Source organism: Saccopteryx bilineata, chromosome 3, assembly GCF_036850765.1.
Source record: "Saccopteryx bilineata isolate mSacBil1 chromosome 3, mSacBil1_pri_phased_curated, whole genome shotgun sequence".
In the NCBI taxonomy this organism is placed as follows: Eukaryota; Metazoa; Chordata; class Mammalia; order Chiroptera; family Emballonuridae; genus Saccopteryx; species Saccopteryx bilineata.
The window spans coordinates 313,379,117-313,403,384 of record NC_089492.1 but is presented as its reverse complement, the minus strand read 5'-3'; the positions used below and the strand labels follow the sequence as shown (position 1 = coordinate 313,403,384).

The following is a 24,268-nucleotide window of genomic DNA, read 5'->3' as shown; positions in this document are numbered from 1 at the left end:
AGTAGAATGATGACTCGTAAAACAGCCCCCAAGAAGGAGGGGCAGTTCTTCTTACAGTAGACTTCCAATTAACAAACGGAGAAGGGAAGAGGGAAACAGGAAATCAACACCAGGCAAATGCCACAACAGCCACTGCTGCCGACGAGCCCACGGCAGCGCTAAAGGCAGTGCACAAGGGTCGAGGAGAAGCAGGGGGCCTGTGGAGTATTAAGGTATCTTCCCCAAGTTATTTACTATTTAATCTTTTCAAAAAGTTTATTGATTTAAAAGAGAGAAGAAAGAGGGCAGAGAGGGAGAAAGAAAGAAGCAGCAATTTGTTGTTCCACTTATTCACGCACTCATTGGTTGATTCTTGAATGTGCCCTGACTGGGGATCGAACCTACAACCTTGGCATATCAGGATAGACACTCTAACCAGATGGGTGATAGTGGGTAGTCACATCTCAGGCCCACAGCTTCCTGAACAAAGGTGCGTCTTCACCTTAAGTGAGCCCTGTCCGCTGTTTGTATGTATCTTGGATAACATTCCTTCGAAATGCCCAATGATTTTCTTTTCCAGACCCATCCCAGGCAGAGAGGGGATTGGCAAAGAGAGGGGTTACCACCCTCATAAGAGCACACACAAGGAAACTCCTCCCTGTTACACAGTTGCTCACATACCATCTTTAGTTACTATAAATATCAAATACGAACTATTCTGTACCCACCAATGTAACAGAAGTGTGTGTCTCTCCATTTTGCCTTTTACCCAATCTCAGAGAGTTCCCCACTTTGCTTTCTACCGCCTTCTCAGTCTACCATCAGCGGATTTCACACAACCTTCCTTGTGTCCTCTCCCTTGGTTCTAACTGTACAACATGAACTGCCGACCTGTCCTTCTCTGGACAATCTCAATCCGTTGAATTCTCGCTTCCGGGCATATATTCGGTTTGGCTCAAATAAACTCTTGTAAAATTTTTCTGTAAGTATGGTTGTTCTTTTGTAGACATGGAAAAGAAAATAAGATGGATCCCTACCTCATACCTAACATTCAAAATAAATTCCAGGTGCATCAAAGACTTAAACACATATATAAATATAAGACTGCAAAATTACAAGAAAACATTAGAGAAACTGTAATTTAGAAATAGTCCTTCTAAACATGCTACAAAACCTAACAGCCATAAGAGAAAAGATGACTCTGACCAGGCAGTGGTACAGTGGATACAGCATCGGCCTAGGACACTGAGGACCCAGATTCGAAACCCCAAGGTCACCAGCTTGAGCACAGGGTCGCCAGCTTGAGTGCGAGGTTGCCAGCTTGAGCATGGAATCATAGACATGACCCCACGGTCACTGGTTTGAGCCCAAAGGTCACTGACTTGAAGCCCAAGGTCACTGGCTTGAGCCAAAAGTCACTAGCTTGAGCAAAGGGTCACTGGATCAGCTGGAGCCCTCCGGTCAAGGCACATATGAGAAAGCAATCAATGAACAACCAACGTGCTGCAACTATGAGTTGATGCTTCTCATCTCTCTCCCTTCCAATCTATCCCCACTTTCTCTGTTGCTTTAAAAAAAAAAAAAAAGGAGGCCCTGGCCGGTTGGCTCAGTGGTAGAGCATCGGCCTAGCGTGCGGAGGACCCGGGTTCGATTCCCGGCCAGGGCACACAGGAGAAGCGCCCATTTGCTTCTCCACCCCTCCGCCGCGCTTTCCTCTCTGTCTCTCTCTTCCCCTCCCGCAGCCAAGGCTCCATTGGAGCAGAGATGGCCCGGGCGCTGGGGATGGCTCTGTGGCCTCTGCCTCAGGCGCTAGAGTGGCTCTGGTCGCAATATGGCGACGCCCAGGATGGGCAGAGCATCGCCCCCTGGTGGGCAGAGCGTCGCCCCTGGTGGGCGTGCCAGGTGGATCCCGGTCGGGCGCATGCGGGAGTCTGTCTGACTGTCTCTCCCCGTTTCCAGCTTCAGAAAAATGGGAAAAAAAAAAAAAAAAAAAAAAAAAAAAAAAAAAGAAAGAGGAAAGATGAATAGATTTGACCAAGTTAAAAACAAATAAGATTTTACATGGAAAAATGAATAAATAAAAAAACACAAAGTCTATGGTAGTATACTATTCATCTGTTTTGTGCCCATTTTTTTCCTTTTAGCAGCATACTTTGAAAATCCATCCTTATCATACATTTAGAACTTCCACATTTTCTTTCTTTCATTTTTTTCTAAGTTTTTTTCTAAGTTTTAATTTTCAAATTAAACATATGCATACCTAGAATATTCTTGATTAGGTACAGAATGTTTCTGGAAGGTGGCTTGAGGGTGACTTGGGTGGCTCCCTGTCTGACTCTTGACCTCCCCCTTTCCCACTCACCCCTGCCCTCACCACAGAGGCCTCCTCACCACTCCTGGAATCCAGTGGGCATTTTCTAGCCTCTGGGCCTTTGCACTCACTGTGCCTTATGCCTAAAACACTTTCTCCAAAAAGCCACACTTCCTCACTTATGCTCAAGTCTCTAATCAAATATTTATCTCCTCAGAGAGGCTTTCCTAAGCCCAACCTAATAGAGCACATGCCTTCTCCCATTACATTTATCCTTCCTCATGTTGTGTCTTCCTCAGTACCTGTTAACGCCTAACACAAAGTATATTTTGCTTTCTTATCTCCTTTATGATCTCTCTCCTACTGGGAGAACCTGAACTCCGTAAGGGAAGCAGACTTGGGCCTCTTCTTAACCAGCTGTATCCCCTGTGCCTGGCAAGTAGCAGGCATTCAGTAAATATTTCTTAAGGAACAAAGAAAAGAAGAGAGACAGGCAGGCAGACAGGGATGGGAAACATGTAGTCTTCACCAGATTCACTTTGATATCATCTGAATTTTTCTACCATGTGCATTATTACTGACAATAATAGAATTAAATGAGAAATAAAGCCTGAGCCTGACCTGTGGTAGCGCAGTGGATAAAGCCTCGACCTGGAAATGCTGAGGTCGCCGGTTCAAAACCCTGGGCTTGCCTGGTCAAGGCACATATGGGGGTTGATGCTTCCAGCTCCTCCCCCCCCTTCTCTCTCTCTCTCTCTCTCTCTCTCTCCCTCTCCTCTCTAAAATGAATAAATAAAAAAAAAATGTCTGTTAAAAAAAAAAAAAAGAAACTCCCTTTAAAAAAAAAAAAAAAAAAAAAAAGAAATAAAGCCTGACCAGGCAGTGGCTCAGTGGATAGAGCATCGGACTGGGACACAGAGGACCCAGGTTCAAAACCTTGAAATCATCCGCTTGAGCACAGGTTCATCTGGCTTGAGCCCTAAGGTCGCTGGCTTGAGCAAGGGGTCACTCGCTCTGCGGGAGCTCCCCGGTCAAAGCACATATAAGAAAGCAATCAATGAACAACTAAGGTGCTGCAACAAAGAATGGATGCTTCTCATCTCTCTCTCTTCCTGTCTGTCCCTCTCTCTGTCTCTGTCACTAAAAAAAGAAAAAGAAAAAGAAATCAATAACAATGAGAAATCTGAAAAGGCTCCAATATTTGGAAATGAGACACCACATTTCCAAATAACCCATTCGTCAAAGAAGAGACCACACATGAAACCAGAAAACATACAAAACTGAATGACAATAAAGCAACAACATGTTAGATTTTGTGGGATATATCTGAAGCACTGTCGGAGAAAAGTTTATATTTTAATGCTTATATAAAAATGAAGATTTCAAAGCAATAATCTGAGATTCTACCTGATTAAAAAGCAAGTTAAATCCAGAGTAAATAGAAGAAAAATAATAAGAGTAAGAGCAGGAACTAATGAAATAGGAAACAGACAAAAAAGAGGAAAATAATAAAGACAAAAGGTGACCCTTTTAAACATATATGTGATCAAGAATAAAGAAAGAAGAAAACAAAGTACCATTATTTAATAATGAAAGAGGAGACATCACTACATATCCTAAAAACATTAAAAAGATATCAAAGGAATATTATAAACAACTTTATAAAATAAATTCAGCAACTTACATAAAATGACATGTACCTTGAAAAACATACTTTGTAGAAACTGACACAAATAAACAGAAATCTGAATAGTCCTATAACTATTAAGGAAATTGAGCCTGTTACTGAAAACTATACAAGCCTAAATGGGTATTTATGTCAAATATTTAAGAAGGAAGTAATTTCAATTTTATACAAAATCTTCAGAATGTAGAGGACGAAGGAACATCTTCCCAATTATTTTATGAGGTCAGCAAAACCATAATACTAAAACCTGAAAAAGACACTACAAGAAAAAAGTTATAGAATATGTCACTTGTGACGAGAGTTGTAAAAATCTTTAGGAAAATATTAGCAAATCAAAACCTGCAAAAATAAGTGGAGTTTACCTAATATTACAAGATTGGTTTGATATTCTTTGTAAAAATCAAACATTTTAATTCATAGTAGCAATAGAATTGTGGTAAGTCAGCCTCCGAGCTGGCCCCAATAATCCCCGTCTCCTGGTATGTTACACGGGTGTGTAGTCCCTTCCTACATGGTGTTACAGTTGGTCTGGATGGCCAACAGAATGTGACAGAAGTGGCAGATTGTCACTTCCAAAACTGTTATAAAGACACTGCCTCTTCAGGCTTGGTCCCTTTCATTCCTGGATCACTCTCCTTGGGGGAAGCCAGCTGCCCAGACATGAGGAGCCCTAAGGAGAGATCCACGTGGAGAGCGACTAAGCCCTCCGCCAACAGCCAGCAAAGAACTGAGACTTTCTACCCACAGCCACACAGGTGAGTCTCCTTGGAAGTGGAGTCGCCAGTGCCAGACTCTGAGCCAGAACCAGCTGCTCCTAAATTCCTGATTCTCAGGAACTGTGTTCACAATAAATGTTATTTCTCATAATTAATTCTCATAACTAATGTTTATTTATTATCACATGAAAAAAAACTCAACATCACCACTCATCAGAGAAAAGCAAATGAGTTGCCATTTTATACCACCTGGATTGGCTAAAATTAAACTATGAAAATGTTAAATATTGGCAAGGGGGTTGCCTGACCAGGCGGTGGCGCAGTGATAGAGCGTCGAACTGGGATGTGGAGGACCCAGGTTCAAGACCCCGAGGTCGCCAGCTTGAGCGTGGGCTCATCTGGTTTGAGCAAAGCTTGCCAGCTTGGACCCAATGTTGCTGGCTCGAACAAGGGGTTACTCAGTGTGCTAAAGGCCTGCGGTCAAGGCACATATGAGAAAGCAATCAATGAACAACTAAGATGTCACAACGAAAAACTGATGATTGATGCTTCTCATCTCTCTCTGTTCCTGTCTGTCTGTCCCTATCTATCCCTCTCTCTGACTTTCTGTCTCTGTAAAAAATAAAAATTGGCAATGGCCTGACCTGTGGTGGCACAGTGGGATAGAGAGTCGACCTGGGACACAAAGGTCCCAGGTTCTAAACCCTGAAGTCGCTGGCTTGAGTGCAGGCTTATCCAACTTGAGTGTGGGGTCACCCGCTTGAGTACAAAGTCGCCAGCTTGATGTGAGATACCAGACATGATCCCATGGTTCCTGGCTTAAAGCCCAAGGTTGCTGGCTCAGCTGGAGCCCCCAGTCAAGGCACATATAAAAAAGCAATCAATTAACAACAAAAGTGCCACAGCCCTGGCTGCATAGCTCAGTTAGTTACAGCATCATCCCAAAGCACAGAGGTTGCTGGTTCGATCCCCAGTCAGGGCACATACAGAACAGATCAATGTCAACATTCTTGTTTCTCTGTTTCTCCCTTCCTCTCTCCAAAATCAATAAAATCAATAAAATAAACATAAGGAAAAATGCTACAACTATAAATTGATGCTTCTCATTTCTCTCCCTGCCTATCTGTCTGTCTCTCTCTCCCTCCAAATAGAAATATATAAGGTCTACTGGAAAGTTCTGTCCGTTTTTGGAATAAAACAAAACACAAATTTTTCTTACCATCAATAAACTTTATTAAATAATATATAAGGTCTACCGGAAAGTTCTGTACATTTCTATCACAAGTTTCGACATGTAAGCACGTTTATTTGGCACATGTGTGCCTCTCTATTTTTATCACTTAATGTATACATACTGACGTAGCAAATTAACTAAAAGTTGATTCACGTTAGTCTTATGTGTGAAGCGATAGTGTGCCCACGGCTACTGATAAAGTACATTTACGCCACTGTAATTTTTACGAATTTCAACAAGGAAGAAATGCTACAGAAGCATGTCTGTCACATCCACCATATTCCTCAGACTTAGCACCCTCTGACTATCACTTGTTTTTGTCCTTACAAAATATTTTGAAGGGCAAAAAATTCAAAAATGAAGAAGATATCAAACAAGCACTGGTTCAATTTTTCGCATCAAAAGATAAAACATTTTTCAAAATGGGATATACAAATTGCCCTCACGCTGGCAAGAAATCATTAATAATAATGGCAATTATATTATTTAATAAAGTTTATTGACGGTAAGAAAAATTTGTATTTTGTTTTATTCCAAAAACGGACAGAACTTTCCAGTAGAACTTATATATATTGGCAAGGATGTGGAGCAACTGGAACCATATTGAAAAACTCTTTCATAGTTGTTTTTGTTTTTGTGACAGAGACAGAGACAGAGAGAGGGACAGATAGGGACAGACAGACAGGAATGGAGAGAGATAAGAAGCATAAATTCTTCATTGAGACACCTTAGTTGTTCATTGATTGCTTTCTCATATGTGCCTTGACTGGGGGGCTCCAACAGAGTGAGTGACCCCTTGCTCAAGCCAGTGACCTTGGTTTCAAGCCAGTGACTACTGGGCTCAAACTAGTGACCTCGGGGTTTCAAACCTGGGTCCTCTGCATCCTAGTCTGATACTCTATCCACTGCGCCATTGCCTGGTCAGGCTCATGGTTTCTTATAAAATTAAACATACCTTTACCATATAACAGAAATTTTACACTTAGGTGTTCACCCTAGAGAAATGAAAACATCATATATCCACATAAAGACTCATTCAAGAATATTCACAGCAGCATTAGTAATATAACCAAAAAAACTGGAAATTCACCTGACTAGGCGGTGGCGCAGTGGATACAGCGACAACTGGGATGTGGAGGGACCCAGGTTCAAGACATCAAGGTTGCCAATTTGAGCACGGGCTCATCTGGTTTGAGCAAGGCTCGCCAGCTTGAACCCAAGGTCGCTGGCTTGAGCAAGGGGTCACTCGGTCTGCTGTAGCTCCCTGGTCAAGGCACATATGGGAGAGCAATCAACAAACAACTAAGGTGCTGCGATGAAAAACTGATGCTTCTCATCTCCCTTCCTGTCTGTGCCTCTCTCTGTCTCTGTCAATAAATTAATAAAATTTTTTTTTTTAAAAAACTGGAAATTCAAATGTCCATCATTAACAGAGTAGATAAACAAAGTGCAGCATATCCCTATGTAGCAATGAAAGAAGACACTAAAAGCAGTAAGTGAACTACTGATACATGCAAAAACAAAGAAATATCTCAAAGGCATCATGTGAAAAGGCTAGACATGCAGTTCGTACTGCCCAGTTCCATTCATATGAAGTTGAACAAGAGGTAAAACAAATCCACAGTGAGAGAAGTCACAGAGGGCGACCAAGGAGGAGAGGAAGGAACTTCCTGGGGTGATGGAAATGTTTTCTAACTTGGATGCTCACACTGGTACATGCATTTACTTATACTCACTAAACTATACACTTAAGGCCTGACCAGGCAGTGGCGCGCAGTGGATAGAGCTCGAACTGGGATGCTGAGGACCCAGGTTCGAGATCCCAAGGTTGCCAGTTTGAGCGCAGGCTCATCTGGTTTGAGCAAAAGCTCACCAGCTCGGACCCAAGGTCGCTGGCTGGAGCAAGGGGTTTCTCGGTCTGCTGAAGGCCCGTGGTCAAGGCACATATGAGAAAACAATCAATGAACAACTAAGGTGTTGCAATGTGCAACAAAAAACTAATGATTGATGCTTCTCATCTCTCCGTTCCTGTTTGTCTGTCCCTGTCTATCCCTCACTCTGAAACAAACAAAAAAACTATACACTTAAGGTCTGGCCATTGCATTGTAAAGATACTGTACTTCAATAAAGAATACACAAAAAATCAACTCTTAATAACTAAACGTAAGAGGAGGGTTGGGGAGCCAGTGGGCCCTGATTTCTTAGTCTGTGTTGCTCACAGAACCTGCTTCTCTCCCTGAGGTATTTCTCCACTCATAAAGCCAGGACAATCATTTAAACTCCTGAATAAGGTGGTTAATACCATTTGTTGAGATCACAAAACGCATAATATATGAAAACCGTTATATCAGTTAAGAAATTATTATTCAGAGTAAACACAGCCCGAGGCAGCAGTGCCTGCCCAGCTCACCTCTCCAGGGTGTGCTCCAACTAGTGGAAAGTTCATCCCAATAGTGCTCCAGGTATTAATAGACTTGTGCCATGCGCAGGGCAGGAGCTTCCTCCCCCAGACTTTGCCCCATCCTCTGATACTGCCTCCAGAGACAGTGACACACACTGCACCAGTCACCAGAGGGGACATGATTGGGTCTGCCTGCCAAGCATCTGGGGGAATTCCCATCTCCCAACCCCTGGTCCAAAGGACTTAGTAGGGCCTAACCCCTCTCCCAGACTGGCCAATGAGACCACTGCTTTCCATGGGCCACAGTGATGGGCTCAAGACGGGAATGTGACCCACACTGGACCACTGAGATCCAGCCTGGAAATTTGGGTGGAACTACCAGCAAGAAGGACCTCCCTGTGCCCTGGAGTCCCTAGGCAGGTAACTAATACCCTTAAATGTAAGCTCTGGGAAAGCAGAGTTTTGCCTGTTTTGTTGACTAATAAGTTAGTCATACTTCCTAGAACAGTTCTTGGCACAGAGCAGGCACTAAATAAAGATTTGTTGAATGAGTGAGTTTATACAGCCCCTTAATGGACTGAAGCATGTCCTTGTCCCAGAAAAGAATCCCACCTCTACTCCCCAAGAGACCTGGAGAGACCAACTCAACTTAGTATAGATGCCTCTGGGAATTTTAGAGGCACAAGGGAAGCAGACTTGAGCTTAGTGTGCTCTGGAGTAGGAGAGTCCCAAGTTCAAGTTCTGTCTCTGCTACTTACCTGCTACGTGATCCTGGACAAGTTTCTCAACCTCTCTGTATCTCCATTTCCTGTTTTTCCAAATGGGGATCATAAACCCTGGCTTGTAGGCACATTCAAGGCTTGTGCATAAATTTATGTCTAGAGAGAGACTCAGTATGGCTGCCTACAGAGCCCTGGAATGGGTTGAACACCCTGGGTGCAAACCAGAACCCAACAATCTGGTCCTAGCTTGATCACTTAGCATATGTGTGCCCTCAGGCAGGTAACAGCTCAGCTCAGTGTCTTCATTCATTAGGGCAGCATTAATGATGGTAATCTACCTCATGGGATATGGTAAAAGCAAATTAACACCTATAAAGACTACAATAGCCTTAGTGTTTATGATTATTAACGCTACTTTATTCTCTGTCTTATGTACTCCCCTGTCATTAGACTCTAAAAGTGATATTCACCATTCTGACCTCCCATATAGCAAGGGAGGTATGTGATTCAACTCTGGCCAATTAAGAGTGAGGGGAGGCTGCTGCAGGCTTCTGGGAAAAGATTTCTCTCCAGGAAGAGCTCTCTCTAGTCCCCGTTTCCCCAGCCACGCATACACACATTCTCCCTTTGGACACTGTAGTATAAAAGGTACAAAGCTTGGAGCTCCAGCAGCATTTGAGGCCTTCAGAAAAGTTATTGCCTGAATACAAAGAGATAGTAGAGACAGCCTGACTCATGGTGGCGCAGTGGATAGAGTGTCAACCTGGGATGCTGAGGACTCAGGTTCAGAACCCCAAGGTCGCCCGCTTGGCTCTTTCTTTTTTTTTTTTTTTTTTTTTTGACAGAGACAGAGAGGGAGTCGGAGAGAGGGATAGATAGGAACAGACAGACAGGAAAGGAGAGAGACGAGAAGCATTAATTTTTCATTGCAGCACTTAGTTGTTCATTGATTGCTTTCTCATATGTGCCTTGACTGTGGGGCTACAGCAGACCGAGTAACCCCTTGCTCAAGCCAGCGACCTTGGGCCCAAGCTCACTTGGTGAGCTTTGCTCAAACCGATGAACCTGCACTCAAGCTGGTGAGCTCCACATCTATAACTTGGGTCCTCCGCATCCCAGTCCGACGCTCTATCCACTGTGCCACCGTCTAGTCAGGCTCTCTCTTTTTTTTTAATGTTTATTTTATTTTATGGATTTTTAGAGAGAAAAGGAAGACAGACAGTGAGAGAAACAGGAACAATGATCTGCTCCTGTATGTGCCCTCGCCGAAAATCTAACTGGCAACCTCTGTGCTCTGGATGATGCTCTACCAACCGAGCTATCCAGCCAGGCTAAGGTCACTGGCTTGCACTCAGGCTCTCCAGCTTGAGCATGGGGTCTCTGGCTTGAGCGTGGGGTCATCAACATAATCCCAAATTTGCTGGCTTAAACCAGCAAATGTGAGGTCACTGGCTTAAACCCAAAGTGGCTGGCTTGAGCAAAGGGTCACTGGCTGGATGGGAGGCCCCTGGTTAAGGCACTTATGAGAAGCAATCAGTGAACAATGAAAGTGATACAACTATGAGTTGGTGCTTCTCATCTCTCTCCTTTCCTGTCTCTCTCAAAAAAAAAAAAAAAAATAGTCAAGATAGAAAGAGTCTTCAGGTCTCTAATGACATCACCAAGCCACCAAACTAACCACAGAGCCAGCCACCTTCCTACACTGACAATAAACAGCCTTTGGATTAAAGTTTTGATTAAGATTGATTGGCTGGGTTTTCAATTAATCACAGATGAACACAAACTGATCTGTTTCTTGTTCTTACTTTCACAATAAACAGATACTGCTTTTGTCAATATAGTAAGTCTCCCAAAAAACTTCGGAGGAAAAAAACCAAAAGTAAAATAAAATTTGACTCAAATTTTAAAAAGACTCTACAGCCATATGGTTCTGAATGCGCCCGATCTCGTCTGATCTCGAAAGACAAGAGATAAAAAGGGCAACACACTCAGTAAGGAGAGCTGAGCCCTCAGCAGAGGGGAGCTGCTTATCACAGGCAGGACTCAGGTCGGCCTGGAGGCTGGAGGGTGGCTTAGGAAAGAGGGGGAGTGAGGGAGCTCTGAGCAAAGTACCAGTTATACGGAGGCTTAGGGGTCCGAGGTGGGGTCAGCAAGAACCCCAGAAGCAGGAAAAGAGGTGGAGCCAAAAAGCTGGAAGTGGGGGTAAGGCCCCATTTAGAGGCAGAGGCATTGGGACAGGCCTGGAGGGGTCTAAGACCTTGGGGTAGGCCTCTAAGGAACTGACCACAGCAGCTAAAGGACGGGTGAACAATGAGGGGTGAATAAGGTGTTTCTTTGGGGCATAGAAAGAAAATATCGGAACTTCTGGTTATGTTTACATTTTGAAGAAGAAAGAGAGAAGGGGAAAAAAAGAAAAGGGAAGGAGGAAAGAGGAGGAGGAAGAGGAAGAAAAGGAGGAGGAGGAGGAGGAGGAGAAGGAGGAGGAGGAGGAGGAGGAGGAGGAGGAGGAGGAGGAGGAGGAGGAGGAGGAGGAGGAGGAGGAGAAATTAAACTTTACTGGCCATATAGAGCTATAGGGAGGTCTACTACAAAGATGGCCTCCAGCACCTCTCAGCTGGCAGGTGCCTTCACCCAAGGTGTTAGACTAGAGGCTGAAAGGGTGACACGGGCGCCCTCTCCTGTCCACTTAAGGCAATGCAGCCAGGGCAAATCGATTCTGGGGATTCTCAGGTTGCAGAGCAAGCAACACAGGGCCTTGTTTTGTTGTTGTTGTTTTTGTGACAGAGACAGAGAGAGAGGGACAGATAGGGACAGACAGACTGAAAGGGAGAGAGAGATAAGAAGCATCAATTCTTCACTGCAGTACCTTAGTTTCTCATTGATTGCTTTCTCCTATGTGCCTTGAGCAGGGGGCTACAGCAGACTGAGTGACCTCTTGCTCAAGCCAGCGACCTTGGGTCCAAGCTGGTGAGCCTTGCTCAAACCAGATGAGCTCGCACTCAAGCTGGCAACCTCGGGGTCTCGAACCTGGGTCCTCTGTGTCCCAATCTGACGCTCTATCCACTGTGCCACTGCCTGGTCAGGCAACACAGGGACCTTCTTAAAACGCCTCCTGCTCATAAACCTCCACTGAAGGTTTAACAATGTGAGTATCAGCAAATCCCAACAGATGTCTCCACACACAAAGGGGTGGGATTTAAAAATGAGCAGTGGGATTAAATGCAGCCGACGGCACTGCTCTCATTGGATCTCTGTGCCTTAGTTAGGTCTTTGCCAGCTGTACACAATACACAGAGAATGTCAAAACTATGCTCTTACAGAGGGCTGCACAAAGAGTTTCCAAATGCATTGAACAATATCTGTGTAAGAAAACATTTTTATTTATTTATTTATTTATTTATTTTACAGGGACAGAGAGTTAGATAGAGGGATAGATAGGGACAGACAGACAGGAACGGAGAGAGATGAGAAGCATCAATCATCAGTTTTTCGTTGCGACACCGTAGTTGTTCATTGATTGCTTTCTCATATGTGCCATGACCGCGGGCCTTCAGCAGACTGAGTAACCCCCTGCTCGAGCCAGTGACTTTGGGTCCATGCTAGTGAGCTTTTTTTTTTTTTCTCAAGCCAGATGAGCCCGTGCTCAAGCTGGCAACCCCCGGGTCTCGAACCTGGGTCCTTCCGCATCCCAGTCTGACGCTCTAGCCACTGCGCCACCACCTGGTCAGGCTAGAAGAAAACATTTTTATTGAGAGCAAAAATATCTGGGAGGTCATGAGTACATAAAGTAAGAATTTTATTTTTAAAATATTAATTTCAACTCTTCTAATTTTTGTGTATGTTTTTAAATGCACATAATATATTTACAGTATTAAATGCTAGTACTATACATAACGACTAAATAACTACACACACACACACACTCAACGAGGAAATGCTCAAAAATGTTTCCTTGCCTGACAGGAGGTGGCACAGTGGATAGAGCATCGATCTGGGATGCTGAGGACCCAGGTTTGAAACCCCGAGGTCGCTGATTTGACTGTGGACTCATCAGCTTGAGTGTGGAGTTGCTGGCTTGAGCATGGCATCATAGACATGACCCCCTGGTTACTGGCTTAAGCCTAAAGGTCGCTAGCTTGAGCCCAAAGTCACTGGCTTGAGCAAGGGGTCACTGGCTTGGCTGGAGCCCCCTGGGTGAAGACACGTATAAGAAGGAATCAATGAACAACTAAAGTGATGCAACTATGAGTTGATATTTCTCATCTCTCTCCCTTCCCGTCTGTCTCGCGCACGCAAAAAAAAAAAAAAAATGTTTACTTAACAGGAGAGCATAATAAAAACTATTTGAAAAGTCATCAGCCTGATCAGGCGGTGGCGCAGTGAATAGAGCCTCGGACTGGGATGCAGAGGACCCAGGTTCGAGACCTCAAGGTCGCCAGCTTGAGCGCGGGCTCATCTGGTTTGAGCAAAAGCTCACCAGTTTGGACCCAAGGTCGCTGACTCGAGCAAGGGGTTACTTGGTCTGCTGAAGGCCCACCCATGGTCAAAGCATATATGAGAAAGCAATCAATGAACAACTAAGGTATCACAAGGAAAAACTAATGATTGATGCTTCTCATCTCTCTTCATTCCTGTCTGTCTGTCCCTAACTATCCCTCTCTCTGACTCTCTCTCTGTCTCTGTAAAAAAAAAAAAAAAAAAAAGTAAGTCACCAGCAGCAGCCTGGCTACCATGTAACATAACTGATGTGGTGCTCTGAAGATTATAAAGACTCCAGGGAAGTGATTTTCAAACGCTCACGCACACAAGAATCCTTTATGGAGAATGTTAAAAATAAAAATGTCCAGCTCTTCTCCAGATGGATCCAATCAGGGTCCACAGGTGGCATTCCCGGGAAGCTAAAGGGGCACCCCACAAAGCTCCCTTTTGTACCTTCAGATCACTATGTTTCCGCTCACCAACTGTCCAAGCAGCTGTACTTAATCTGATGTGCTGAGGCCTTTTACGGAACTCTGCATGTCAATTGCTGCATTTGTCATTTCTCAAAGTTCCATTGGTTCTTCTTCTAACTTCCTGGTAAATTTTTATTGTACTTATGTTTTATATTCCTCCTATTTTATATTTTTCACATACAAACATAGGTATTTCATCTCCACATTCCAAAGTCCACAGTATCTGCAGGTTTTGTGTCTGCTGACCCTTGCTCATGGTGACATTTCTCTGTACAGCTCGTATTTATCATGAGCTCCTGTGTGTCAAAACTCTACCTGAAGGGATCTCCAAGGCCCAGGCAAAGGGGCACTCTCACAGAAGGATTGTTTGTCCTTGCCAAGAACTCAGGGGCACAGAGTCCCAGATTCATTCTCAGCCTGTTGTTCCAGAACCTTTCAAAGAGTGTAATTCAGGCCCAAAGTCATACGAGGGACAGTCAGTGGGCACAAACTCTCAGAAGGGACTTTTCAGTATTCACCTAGGTCTAAGGCTATGTGCCTTTGCGAGGTGGGTTTTCTTTAGTGCATGCACTGTTCCCCTGAAGGGTAGCTTTCCCAGGACCTAGTTTTGCACAGGGTAGTCCCCGCCTAGCTTTCCCATAGCACAGCCCCTGTCCCCGAGGCCATGTGAATCTGAATGTCCCCAGAGCATCAGTACCCCCATCAACTCTTGGCTCCGACTTCCTCCTTGCTCTGGGAAGAGTCCCTTTTCTTCCTCACAGGTACAACCATTCATTTCAAAGATGCTTTAAATATTTATGAACCATTAGATAATGGGAGGCCCTCCCTCAGCCCTCTCTCTGGTTGACTTTGTCACTTTTATTTGCCCAGAAATGTAACTCTGATCCCAGGCCCTGGTCAGACAAACATAATGACTGCACCATGCTAGTTAGCCCAGACCCTTCTGCCTATGGTAAGCCTGAGAGCTGACAGGAAGAGGGACAACACCATCTAGAGGCTGGAAGTACTGACTGCTCAGCTCGCACAGGAGACTCGGGAGGACACACGGGGAAGGACAGCACTAGAAGGTTTAGAGTTAAGATGATGATAATGATGGTAAAAATAATAATGATGTCTAACAGCCAACAAACTGCTCTGCATCACTGGGGCCAAGCACTGTTTAATGCTTTATGGATATTTACAAAGGGAATCTACATAATAATCCGAATTTATAAACAACAAAGCTGAGGCCTAGAGAAGTTCAATAACGTGCCAGGGTCACACAGAGGCGGCAGAACCGGCATTCACATGCAGGCAGCCCAGCTGCAGAGGCCGGGTTCTTGACCCTCAGCCACATGGCTGTTTACTGAACTCAGTTACGTGCCAGGCCTGTGCTAAAGGTGTCTATGCACGCAACAGACGCAACCGTCAGCCCTACGCGGGGAGTGCTATACTGTACAGAGGAGAAAACTGAGGTCCACAACAGCACAGTGACTTATGCAAGACACACACTGAGGAAATGGCAAGGCGGGGCCACACACCAGAAAGCCTTTATCTGGAAGCAGAGTTTTTAGCATCTGGCAGTAATGCCCACCTATGACGAGGACAAATTCTGTATATTCTCGTAGCCAGTATTAATCACCGAAGATGAATGCTCTGGGCCAGGCCTTGATATCCGCTGTCCTCACAAGAGTTCCAGGAGCCTGACCAGGCGGTGGTGCAGTGGATAGAGTGTCGGACTAGGATGTGGAGGACTCAGGTTCGAAACTCCAAGGTTGCCAGCTTGAGCGCAGGCTCATCTGATTTGAGCAAAGCTCACCAGCTTGAGCCCAGGGTCGCTGGCTCGAGCAAGGGGTCACTCAGTCTGCTGTAGCCCCCTGGTCAAGGCACACATAAGATAGCAATCAATGAACAACTAAGGTGCCGCAACCTCCCTTCCGGTCTGTTTGTCCCTGTCTGCCCCTCTCTCTGTCAAACACACACACACACACACACACACACACACACACACACAGTTCCAGAAGATGAGTTCCATGAGTTCCATCCACTATTACCCTTATATGTATGAGAAATGGAGACTCAGAGAGATCAGCTACTTGCCCAAAGTCACACAGCTATAAATGTGTCAAGATTCAAACCCAAGAGTGTCCACTCTGCACTAGGTGACTGATCTCCTATGGTGCTGCCTGTGGTGACTGATCTCCATATCACACCCTGCGCAGTCCCCTCCCACACTCACTCTGACCAACCGAGTGTGGTGGAGAAGGCAGGTGCAGTTCCAGGCCTTGCCTTCAAATGGCCTGCAGCTTCTGCTTCTCCCTCCTGGAAATCTGGTTTTGGGGGGAACCCTGAGTGACCCTGCGAAGTCCAGCTACACTGCTGTAGAGAAACGTGCAGAAGAGAGGTCCTGAGACAACACTGACAGGGAGAGAAGGAACTGGCCATTTCAACATCTCTGTCGAGCCTCCTGATGACTCCAGTCCCAGCCGCCTCTGACCACAACCCCAGGAGAGACTCCCAGTAAGACCAGCAGAACTGCCCAGCTGAGCCCAGTCAGGCCACAGAACTAAGAGAGAATAAGACGGTCACAGTTTGAAGCCACTAAGCTTGGGTTGGATTGCTATGTAGCAGCTGAAAAACTGAAACCGACTCCCAGCCCTACCCTCATAAGAACGACCACACAAAGTTAAGCACTTCCAAAAACATTAGCCCAACAACCTGAATGAATTAACGTGGCTTATTAGTTTCCTATTGCTTCTCTAACAAATGACCACAACATGGTGGCTTTTTAAAAAAAAATTATTATTATTATTTTTTTTTTTTTTTTCTGAAGCTGGAAATGGGGAGAGACAGTCAGACAGACTCCCGCATGCGCCCGACCGGGATCCACCTGGCACGCCCACCAGGGGCGACGCTCTGCCCACCAGGGGGCGATGCTCTGCCCCTCCGGAGCGTCGCTCTGCCGCGACCAGAGCCACTCTAGCATCTGGGGCAGAGGCCAAGGAGCCATCCCCAGCACCCGGGCCATCCTTGCTCCAACGGAGCCTTGGCTGCGGGAGGGGAAGAGAGAGACAGAGAGGAAGGGGGGGGGTGGAGAAGCAAATGGGCGCTTCTCCTGTGTGCCCTGGCCGGAAATCGAACCCGGGTCCCCCGCACGCCAGGCCGACGCTCTACCGCTGAGCCAACCGGCCAGGGCCAAAATGGTGGCTTTAACACAGCACAAATTCATCGACAATTCCAGAGATATTAAGTTCAAAACAGGTCTCAATGGGCTAAACTCAAGGTGTCAACTGGGGAAGTTCCTTTCCAGGGGCTCTCAGGGAGAATCCATTTCCTCTCCTTTTCTACCTCCTAGAGGCCTCCTGCATTACTAGGCTCGTGGCCCCACCTCCAACTCCAAGACCAGCAGTGTAGCACCTTCAAATCGTTCCCCTTCTTGTCTTCCTCTTTCACTTCTAAAGACCCTTGAGGTTACAACGGGCTCATGTGGATAACCCAGGATGCTCTCCTTATCCCCAGTGCTTGATTTAGTTACATCTGTGAAGTCCCCTTTGCTGTATAAGGTAACACATTCAACAGGTTAGGGATTAGGATGTGGCCATCTTTGGGAAAGGGGTGGTAATTATTCTGCCTACTGTGAGTGGTAAACTAGAAGGATGACCATTATAGTCCAAAGGAATAAGCAGAAATGAACTGGAATCTTCCCTCTACCAGAGACAGCCCCCAGCTCTCCTGGAAGCGTCAGCAGTGCACTTTGCATGAGTGGCCTCAACCTGCCTGGCATCACAACCTCTTTCATTTTTTCCTCCCCCAGAAATCTTTGTTTAAAAAGATCCTTGCCTCCACAATATAGTGCATCATCAATGAGTTATGCTCCGGCATTTACTGTTCTTTCCTGCGGCAAGCGCACCCACCACACAGCCTCTCCTGTGAGAACATAGATAGCCGGGCCTGCCCTGCTGAGCCACAAGAACTGCAGCCAAAGACGCAAATGTTGGCTGTGTTGGTCAGTGAAAGAGGCCTGACCCAAGGGGACGCAAAACTGCTACAGGCACTGGGAAATTCTGATTGCAGTCTGGGGGCCCCAGGAATGGGCAATTAGCAATGTAAAGACAGAAACAACATAATAAAATAAGTTTAAAGATTAAAGTCAGTGCCCCCGGCATAACCAGGCTGTGGCATAGTAGATAGAGCATCAGATTGGGATGCAGAAGACCCAGGTTCGAAACCCCAAGGTAGCCGGCTTGAGTGCGGGGTCACAGGCTTGAGTGTGGAAAACTTGAGCCCAAAGGTCGCTGGCCTGAAGCCCAACATTGCTGGCTTGAGCAAAGGGTCACTCGCTCTGCTGTAGGCTCCCCCCCCCCCACCCCCAGTCAAGGCCCATATGGGAAAGTAATCAATGAACAACTAAGGTGCCACAACAAAGAATTGATGCTTCTCATCTCTCTCCCTTCCTATCTGTCCCCCTCTCTCTCTCTGTCACACACACACATACATACACACAAAAGAAGTGCACCTCAATATCTAATAGCATGTCCAACTAAACCTGTCCCCGACTGACCTCCTGTGAACTCCTGGTCCTTTCAGTGAAACCTGCCCCTCCTCCAGTAGCCATGTCACACCCATTCCCCAGGAAATCCTGCCGGCTCTACCTTCCAAACAAATCTACTGGTTATTCTTTACTAAGGGGAAAAGGAAAGGTTCTTTTAGTGGTCACCACCTTAACCAAGGAATCCAAGTTACCATCACAAATGACGGAAGCCCCCTGAGGCGATGTCCTTAGGACACACCATCATGTCGGTGGTGTTCCTGCCAAAGGTACTCAACAAAAATCAAATCAGAGGAAATGATCAGAAAACTCCAGGTTGTGGGGCACTCTATGGGACAAATGGCTTGGACTCTTCCAAATGTCAATGTCATGAAAAACAAGAAAGGACAGGGATATTGTTACAGAGCAAAGTCAGCAAATATTTTCCGTAAAGAGTCACAGAATAAATGTCTTGGATTTGTGGGCCACACAAACCCACCTTTGCAGCCATAGACAATATCCAAATAAATGTGTGTGGCTGTATTCCAATAAAACTTTATTTACCAAGACAGGTAGTGGGCCGGATTACCAAGACCTGCTGTAGGGCTTGAAGAGCCCTACAACATCATGAAGAGACATGATAATTAAATCAAGTGTATAACCCTTAAGCAGACCCTACATTAAAAAAAATTATAATAAGCAGCTTGCCCTGTGAAGGCACAGTGGATAGAGAATCAGCCTGGGTCGTTGAAGTCCCAGCTTCAAAACACCGAGGTCTCCAACTTGAGCATGAGATCACTGACATGAGCCCAAGGTCGCTGGCTTGAGCAAGGGGCCACTGGCTCAGCTGGAGCCCCCAGGTCAAGGCACACATGAGAAGCAATCAATGAACAACTAAGGTGCCACAACGAATAGTTGATGCTTCTCATCTCTCTCTTTTCCTCTCTCTCTCACTTGCTAAAAAATAGTATATATATATATATATATATATATATATATATATATATAAAATATATGTATAAATATATACATATATAAAAAATAATATGTATATTTATAACCCAGATACGTCCCTCAGTCTTCACTTGGTCTGTCTGCAGAGCAACACCTGGCCTCACTGTTCATCCAACATGCCAGGCTCACTCTCACCTCTGGGTCTTTGCATGTACAGAAACTTAGGCTAGAATGTCCTTCCCCCAGAGACCTGTACTGCTTGCTCCCTCATCTATCTTCTTATATTTTCAGTGAGATCTCCCAGATAATCCTATCTAAACTTACAACCTGTCCCCAATACTCCTCCTTCTGCACCCCTGATGTTTTCTCCAGAGCGATTATTAGTATTTAATATATTTAAACTTTTTTCCATTGCTTTAAGAGAGAGAAAGAGGAAGGGAGAGCGAGGGGGAGAAAGAGGGGGAGAGAAAGGGGGAGAGAGAAGTATTCATTTGTTGTTCCACTTACTTGTGCATTCACTTATCACTTCCCGTATGTGCCCTCACCAGGAATCGAACCTGCATCCTTGGTGCTTCAGGATGACGGCTCTAACCAACTGAGCTAATCTGCCAGGGTAACATACTTCATTTTTTTTTTTTTTTTGTATTTTTCTGAAGCTGGAAACGGGGAGAAACAGTGAGACAGACTCCCGCATGCGCCCGACTGGGATCCACCGGGCACGCCCACCAGGGGGCGATGCTCTGCCCCTCCGGGGCATCGCTCTGTTGCGACCAGAGCCACTCTAGCGCCTGGGGCAGAGGCCAAGGAGCCATCCCCAGCGCCCAGGCCATCTTTGCTCCAATGGAGCCTTGGCTGCGGGAGGGGAAGAGAGAGACAGAGAGGAAGGAGAGGGGGAGGGGTGGAGAAGCAGATGGGCGCTTCTCCTGTGTGCCCTGGCCAGGAATCGAACCCGGGACTTCTGCACACCAGGCCGGCGCTCTACCACTGAGCCAACCGGCCAGGGCACATACTTCATATTTTAACTATTGATTTTGTTTATTGTCTGGCTTCCCTTCTAGAACATAAACTCACAGAGGATAAGATTTTTTGTCTTCTCTTCTGTATCCACATCAAGAAAATAGCCAAAACTCAGTGTAAACTACTGACTTAACATTGTATATCCATTTACTCTTCACAACAATGTATTATTCACAGTATACATGTGTACACAGTACACACAACAGGAATAATAATAGTATATCTATCTCATAATAATTTATGAGAATTTAACCCTTTGAGTAGTACAAACGTTCATGTACGTCCTCATGCCTCCTAACCATCCAGAGTACAATTGTATAAAAATTTGTTTTAAAAATGTGGAAGGCAACATAAAAAGAAAGTAAATGTATGTTCTTCTTGTTTCCATAAAGTAGTTATCAAACAAACATGATTTTAAGTTAATAAAACTGGAACTAACTTCATTTTTTGAAAAAAATCACTCCTGGAGGTGAGCAAGCATGAAAAAACTCATTACTCAAAGGGTTAATGTTAGAAGGCCTATGAAATGCTTAGCACACTACCTGACAAAAAGTGAGTGTCCGTTAAATGTCGCGACTATAGAATACCCACTATATGGAAGAGAAGACCTACCTGGCTGGGAAGGGGTGGGGCCCAGATTGGTATCCATGTTAGTCTAACTCAAGAAGCCACTTTCTAAACCACAAAGCTCATATATGTCACAGTGTTTGTCACAGTGTTTAGGTAGCTCTAGGAATCCACAGTGCAGGATTTAAGTCCTGCCTTTGGCACAAACTCATGTGCCACCTCAGCAATTCACTTCTGCTCTTGAGGCCTCCATTTTCTCTTCTATTGATATAAACTGGGAGAAGTTATTTCCCTCCCCTGACATGGGGACAAAATAGTGTGTGAGTCAAATGAGATAAGTAATATGAAAGCACTTGGTAATAGTGCAATCCAACAGTTTTCTTTTTTTTTCTATGTTCTTTTTTTTTTTTTTTTTACAGAGACAGAGAGTGAGTCAGAGAGAGGGATAGACAGGGACAGATAGGAACGGAGAGAGATGAGAAGCATCAATCATCAGTTTTTCATTGCGCATTGCAACACCTTAGTTGTTCATTGATTGCTTTCTCAGATGTGCCTTGATCGCAGGCCTTCAGCAGACCGAGTAACCCCTTGCTGGAGGCAGCAACCTTGGGTTCAAGCTGGTGGGCTTTTTGCTCAAACCAGATGAGCCCGCGCTCAAGCTGGCGACCTCGAGGTCTCGAACCTGGGTCCTCTGCATCACAGTCCGACGCTCTATCCACTGCACTACCGCCTGGTCAGGCAATCCAACAGTTTTCCAGTGTAAGAGCTGCAGCTATGGCAGAGGCCCTGCCCAACAAATGTCAAGGGACTAAGAATTGTATACCCTGGAAAGGAAACTTTAAGCACCCAAACTTATATAAGAAAAAATCAGGTGTGCTCCCCTTAACTATTTGGACTTTGCGCATACTCCTCCTTCTCCCTCAACATCATCCCTGTCCCCATGTTGTCTGGTGAGGTTCTCCTCGTCCTGAAGCCCTCCTTGAATCCCAAGCCAGGTCAGGTGCCCAGTGGGCAATCTCATCCCAGCTCTGCCACTCTGGTAATCAGTCTTGCAGAATACGTCAGTCCCTACTGAACGGTGAGCTCTTTGAGGACACAGACTGGGCTGCTTGGTCCCTGCTGTTTCATCAACACTGCTCAGCACAAGGGTGGGAACAGAGCCAATGTTCAGAAAATACTAGCGAAATGATGGATGGATGGATGGATGGATGGACGGTGGTTGCCTGAGCCAACAAATTACATTAATTTCCTTATTCTGTACACCCACAGGGCCTAAAGCATATATATAGTTCATCTTTTTGAAGTAGCTGATATTTTGAGTGTTGACTATGTCCTTTAGATCTCAGCTTGGGCTGCCCTCCTCTAGACAGCCTTCCTGGCACCATGTCTCTGGGTCCTGTGGCCTAACTGACTTCCAGAGTTCCTACAACCCTGATCACTCTGACAATGACCAGTCATGAGTGTGTCTCCCAGTACCCAGCAAAAAGCCGGCACTGTCTACTGAATGAATGGACGAACAAACACGGTGTGTCAGTGGATTAATGAACAGATGGATGCATGTCCACTCTGGTTAAAATTACCCTTTTGCTGGATTCCCAGGCCCGAATTTAGCCCCAAGCCACGCTTCTAACCCCGTCCTATTTCCCGGAGTATTAACTGGGGTAAATTGATGTTCTAAACGGATAATATATAAGCATCTCTCAACTCCCAGGACAGGAGGAAAACTGAGCTCGGTACGGAGTTTAGGAAGCCAGAGCGCCCAAGGATAGCCTGGCAAACGACAGTGCCTGCTCAGCTTGCCCCTAGCTCCTATCAGTCCTGAATGCCCCGCACAAGTTACTCTCGTCCCACACTATTGGCTCGCTTAGACGTCATTCTCCACGCGCTCTCTTCCTCTATTGGCTGGTATTTTCAACTCGAGAGCTTGGAGCCCTGCGCCGCCCCTTAACTCACGCCCTTCCTTGCAATTGGATTAACCGCATGCCCTTATCTCAGACACCTTCCCTATTGGCTGCAAGACTTTGCCGGTTCGGGCTGTGATTGGTCACGAACAGAAGGCCATCCCCTGAGCAACCACCTGAGAGGAGTTGGGAGAATGGAAAGGTTGGAGGGACGTGGGGTCAGACTCACGCTGAGCAGGCGGGAGGCAGATGTAGGTCTTGAAAAACTCGCTTCGGCGGGCGGCCTCTTTAATGCGGTTGGCAAGCGGCTTGCTGACTTGCCGGATGCCCAAGTATAGTAGCTTCGCCATAGGGAACGCACCCACAACCATCTTGGCGGCCGCACTGGGGACACGCAGCCCGGCCGACTGGGCGGGGCACCTCCGCTCTCTTCCTTCTCCCCCGCCCGCCTGTCGCCCTGCGTGCGTGCGTACATGCGTATGCGCGGAGAACTGCAGGGGGGGGGGGGCTCCCTGACGTCACTGCGTTGACGCTGACGCTCCAGCGTCCGCTCGTGAATATGCAAATATACGGCGGAAGCGAGGCAGTCAGAGGGCGGTGCCGTTAAACGTCTACTTACAGGAACGTGTATGGGTTCCCACGCCCGCTTCGACTGGTGTCAGTGCGTTCTTTCGTGTCGTTACGTATCTAGGTGGTCTCTCTGAATGAGGCTCTCAATTAGTCCTAAGTAGGGCTAATAATGGCCAAATACACCTGCCCCCACAGGTTAGAGCTCTCACTGGGATTAAGAGGCAGTTGGCCAGGCAGTAGCCATACCGACCTGGTTTGAGATCCCAGTTAGGACTTCCACTTGCTGTGTGATAATAGGAGAGTGACTTAACCTCTCTGGGCACATTATTCTCGTCTACAAAATGTGAATCATAATAGCACTTGTCTTGTTGGGATATTGTGAGGTTTGCATGCGCATCTTGAATGTAAAAACATAGTGAACTATGTTAAGTGCTTAAAATGGTGCCAGTCACAGTCCGTATCAGTATACAGGAATTAGCACCATTATTACTAACTGTAGCGTAAGGGTGCACGCCATCTCCAAAAGCAATTAACCCAGCCCTTTCCCAAGTAACTGACGACAGGCCCAGAGAGGAGCTGGACGCTGGCACAGGTCCCTCATCCAGCAGAGGTTGATAGCCCAACATTTTGGCTAATAACACCATACCTGGTCTCAAGCAGCCCCACTGCCCCACCAGGGGCAGGGGTCTCCAGGGAGCTGGCTCAGGAAGGAGTTTAAGGACATGTCCCAGACTGTCCTCCCTTACCCAG

General features: G+C 46.0%; 1 protein-coding gene across 1 annotated transcript in view; it reads right to left on the bottom strand.

Moving 5' to 3' along the window:
• Positions 1-23,386, bottom strand: part of LOC136332279 (optic atrophy 3 protein) — a 43,250-nt gene extending 19,864 nt beyond the window's left edge. The window contains exon 1 of the mRNA XM_066271795.1: positions 23,178-23,386. Within this exon, the coding sequence (XP_066127892.1) occupies positions 23,178-23,319 (142 nt within the window). The 5' untranslated portion in view covers positions 23,320-23,386. The remainder of the gene's footprint in view (positions 1-23,177) is intronic.
• Positions 23,387-24,268: the final 882 nt, after the last annotated feature.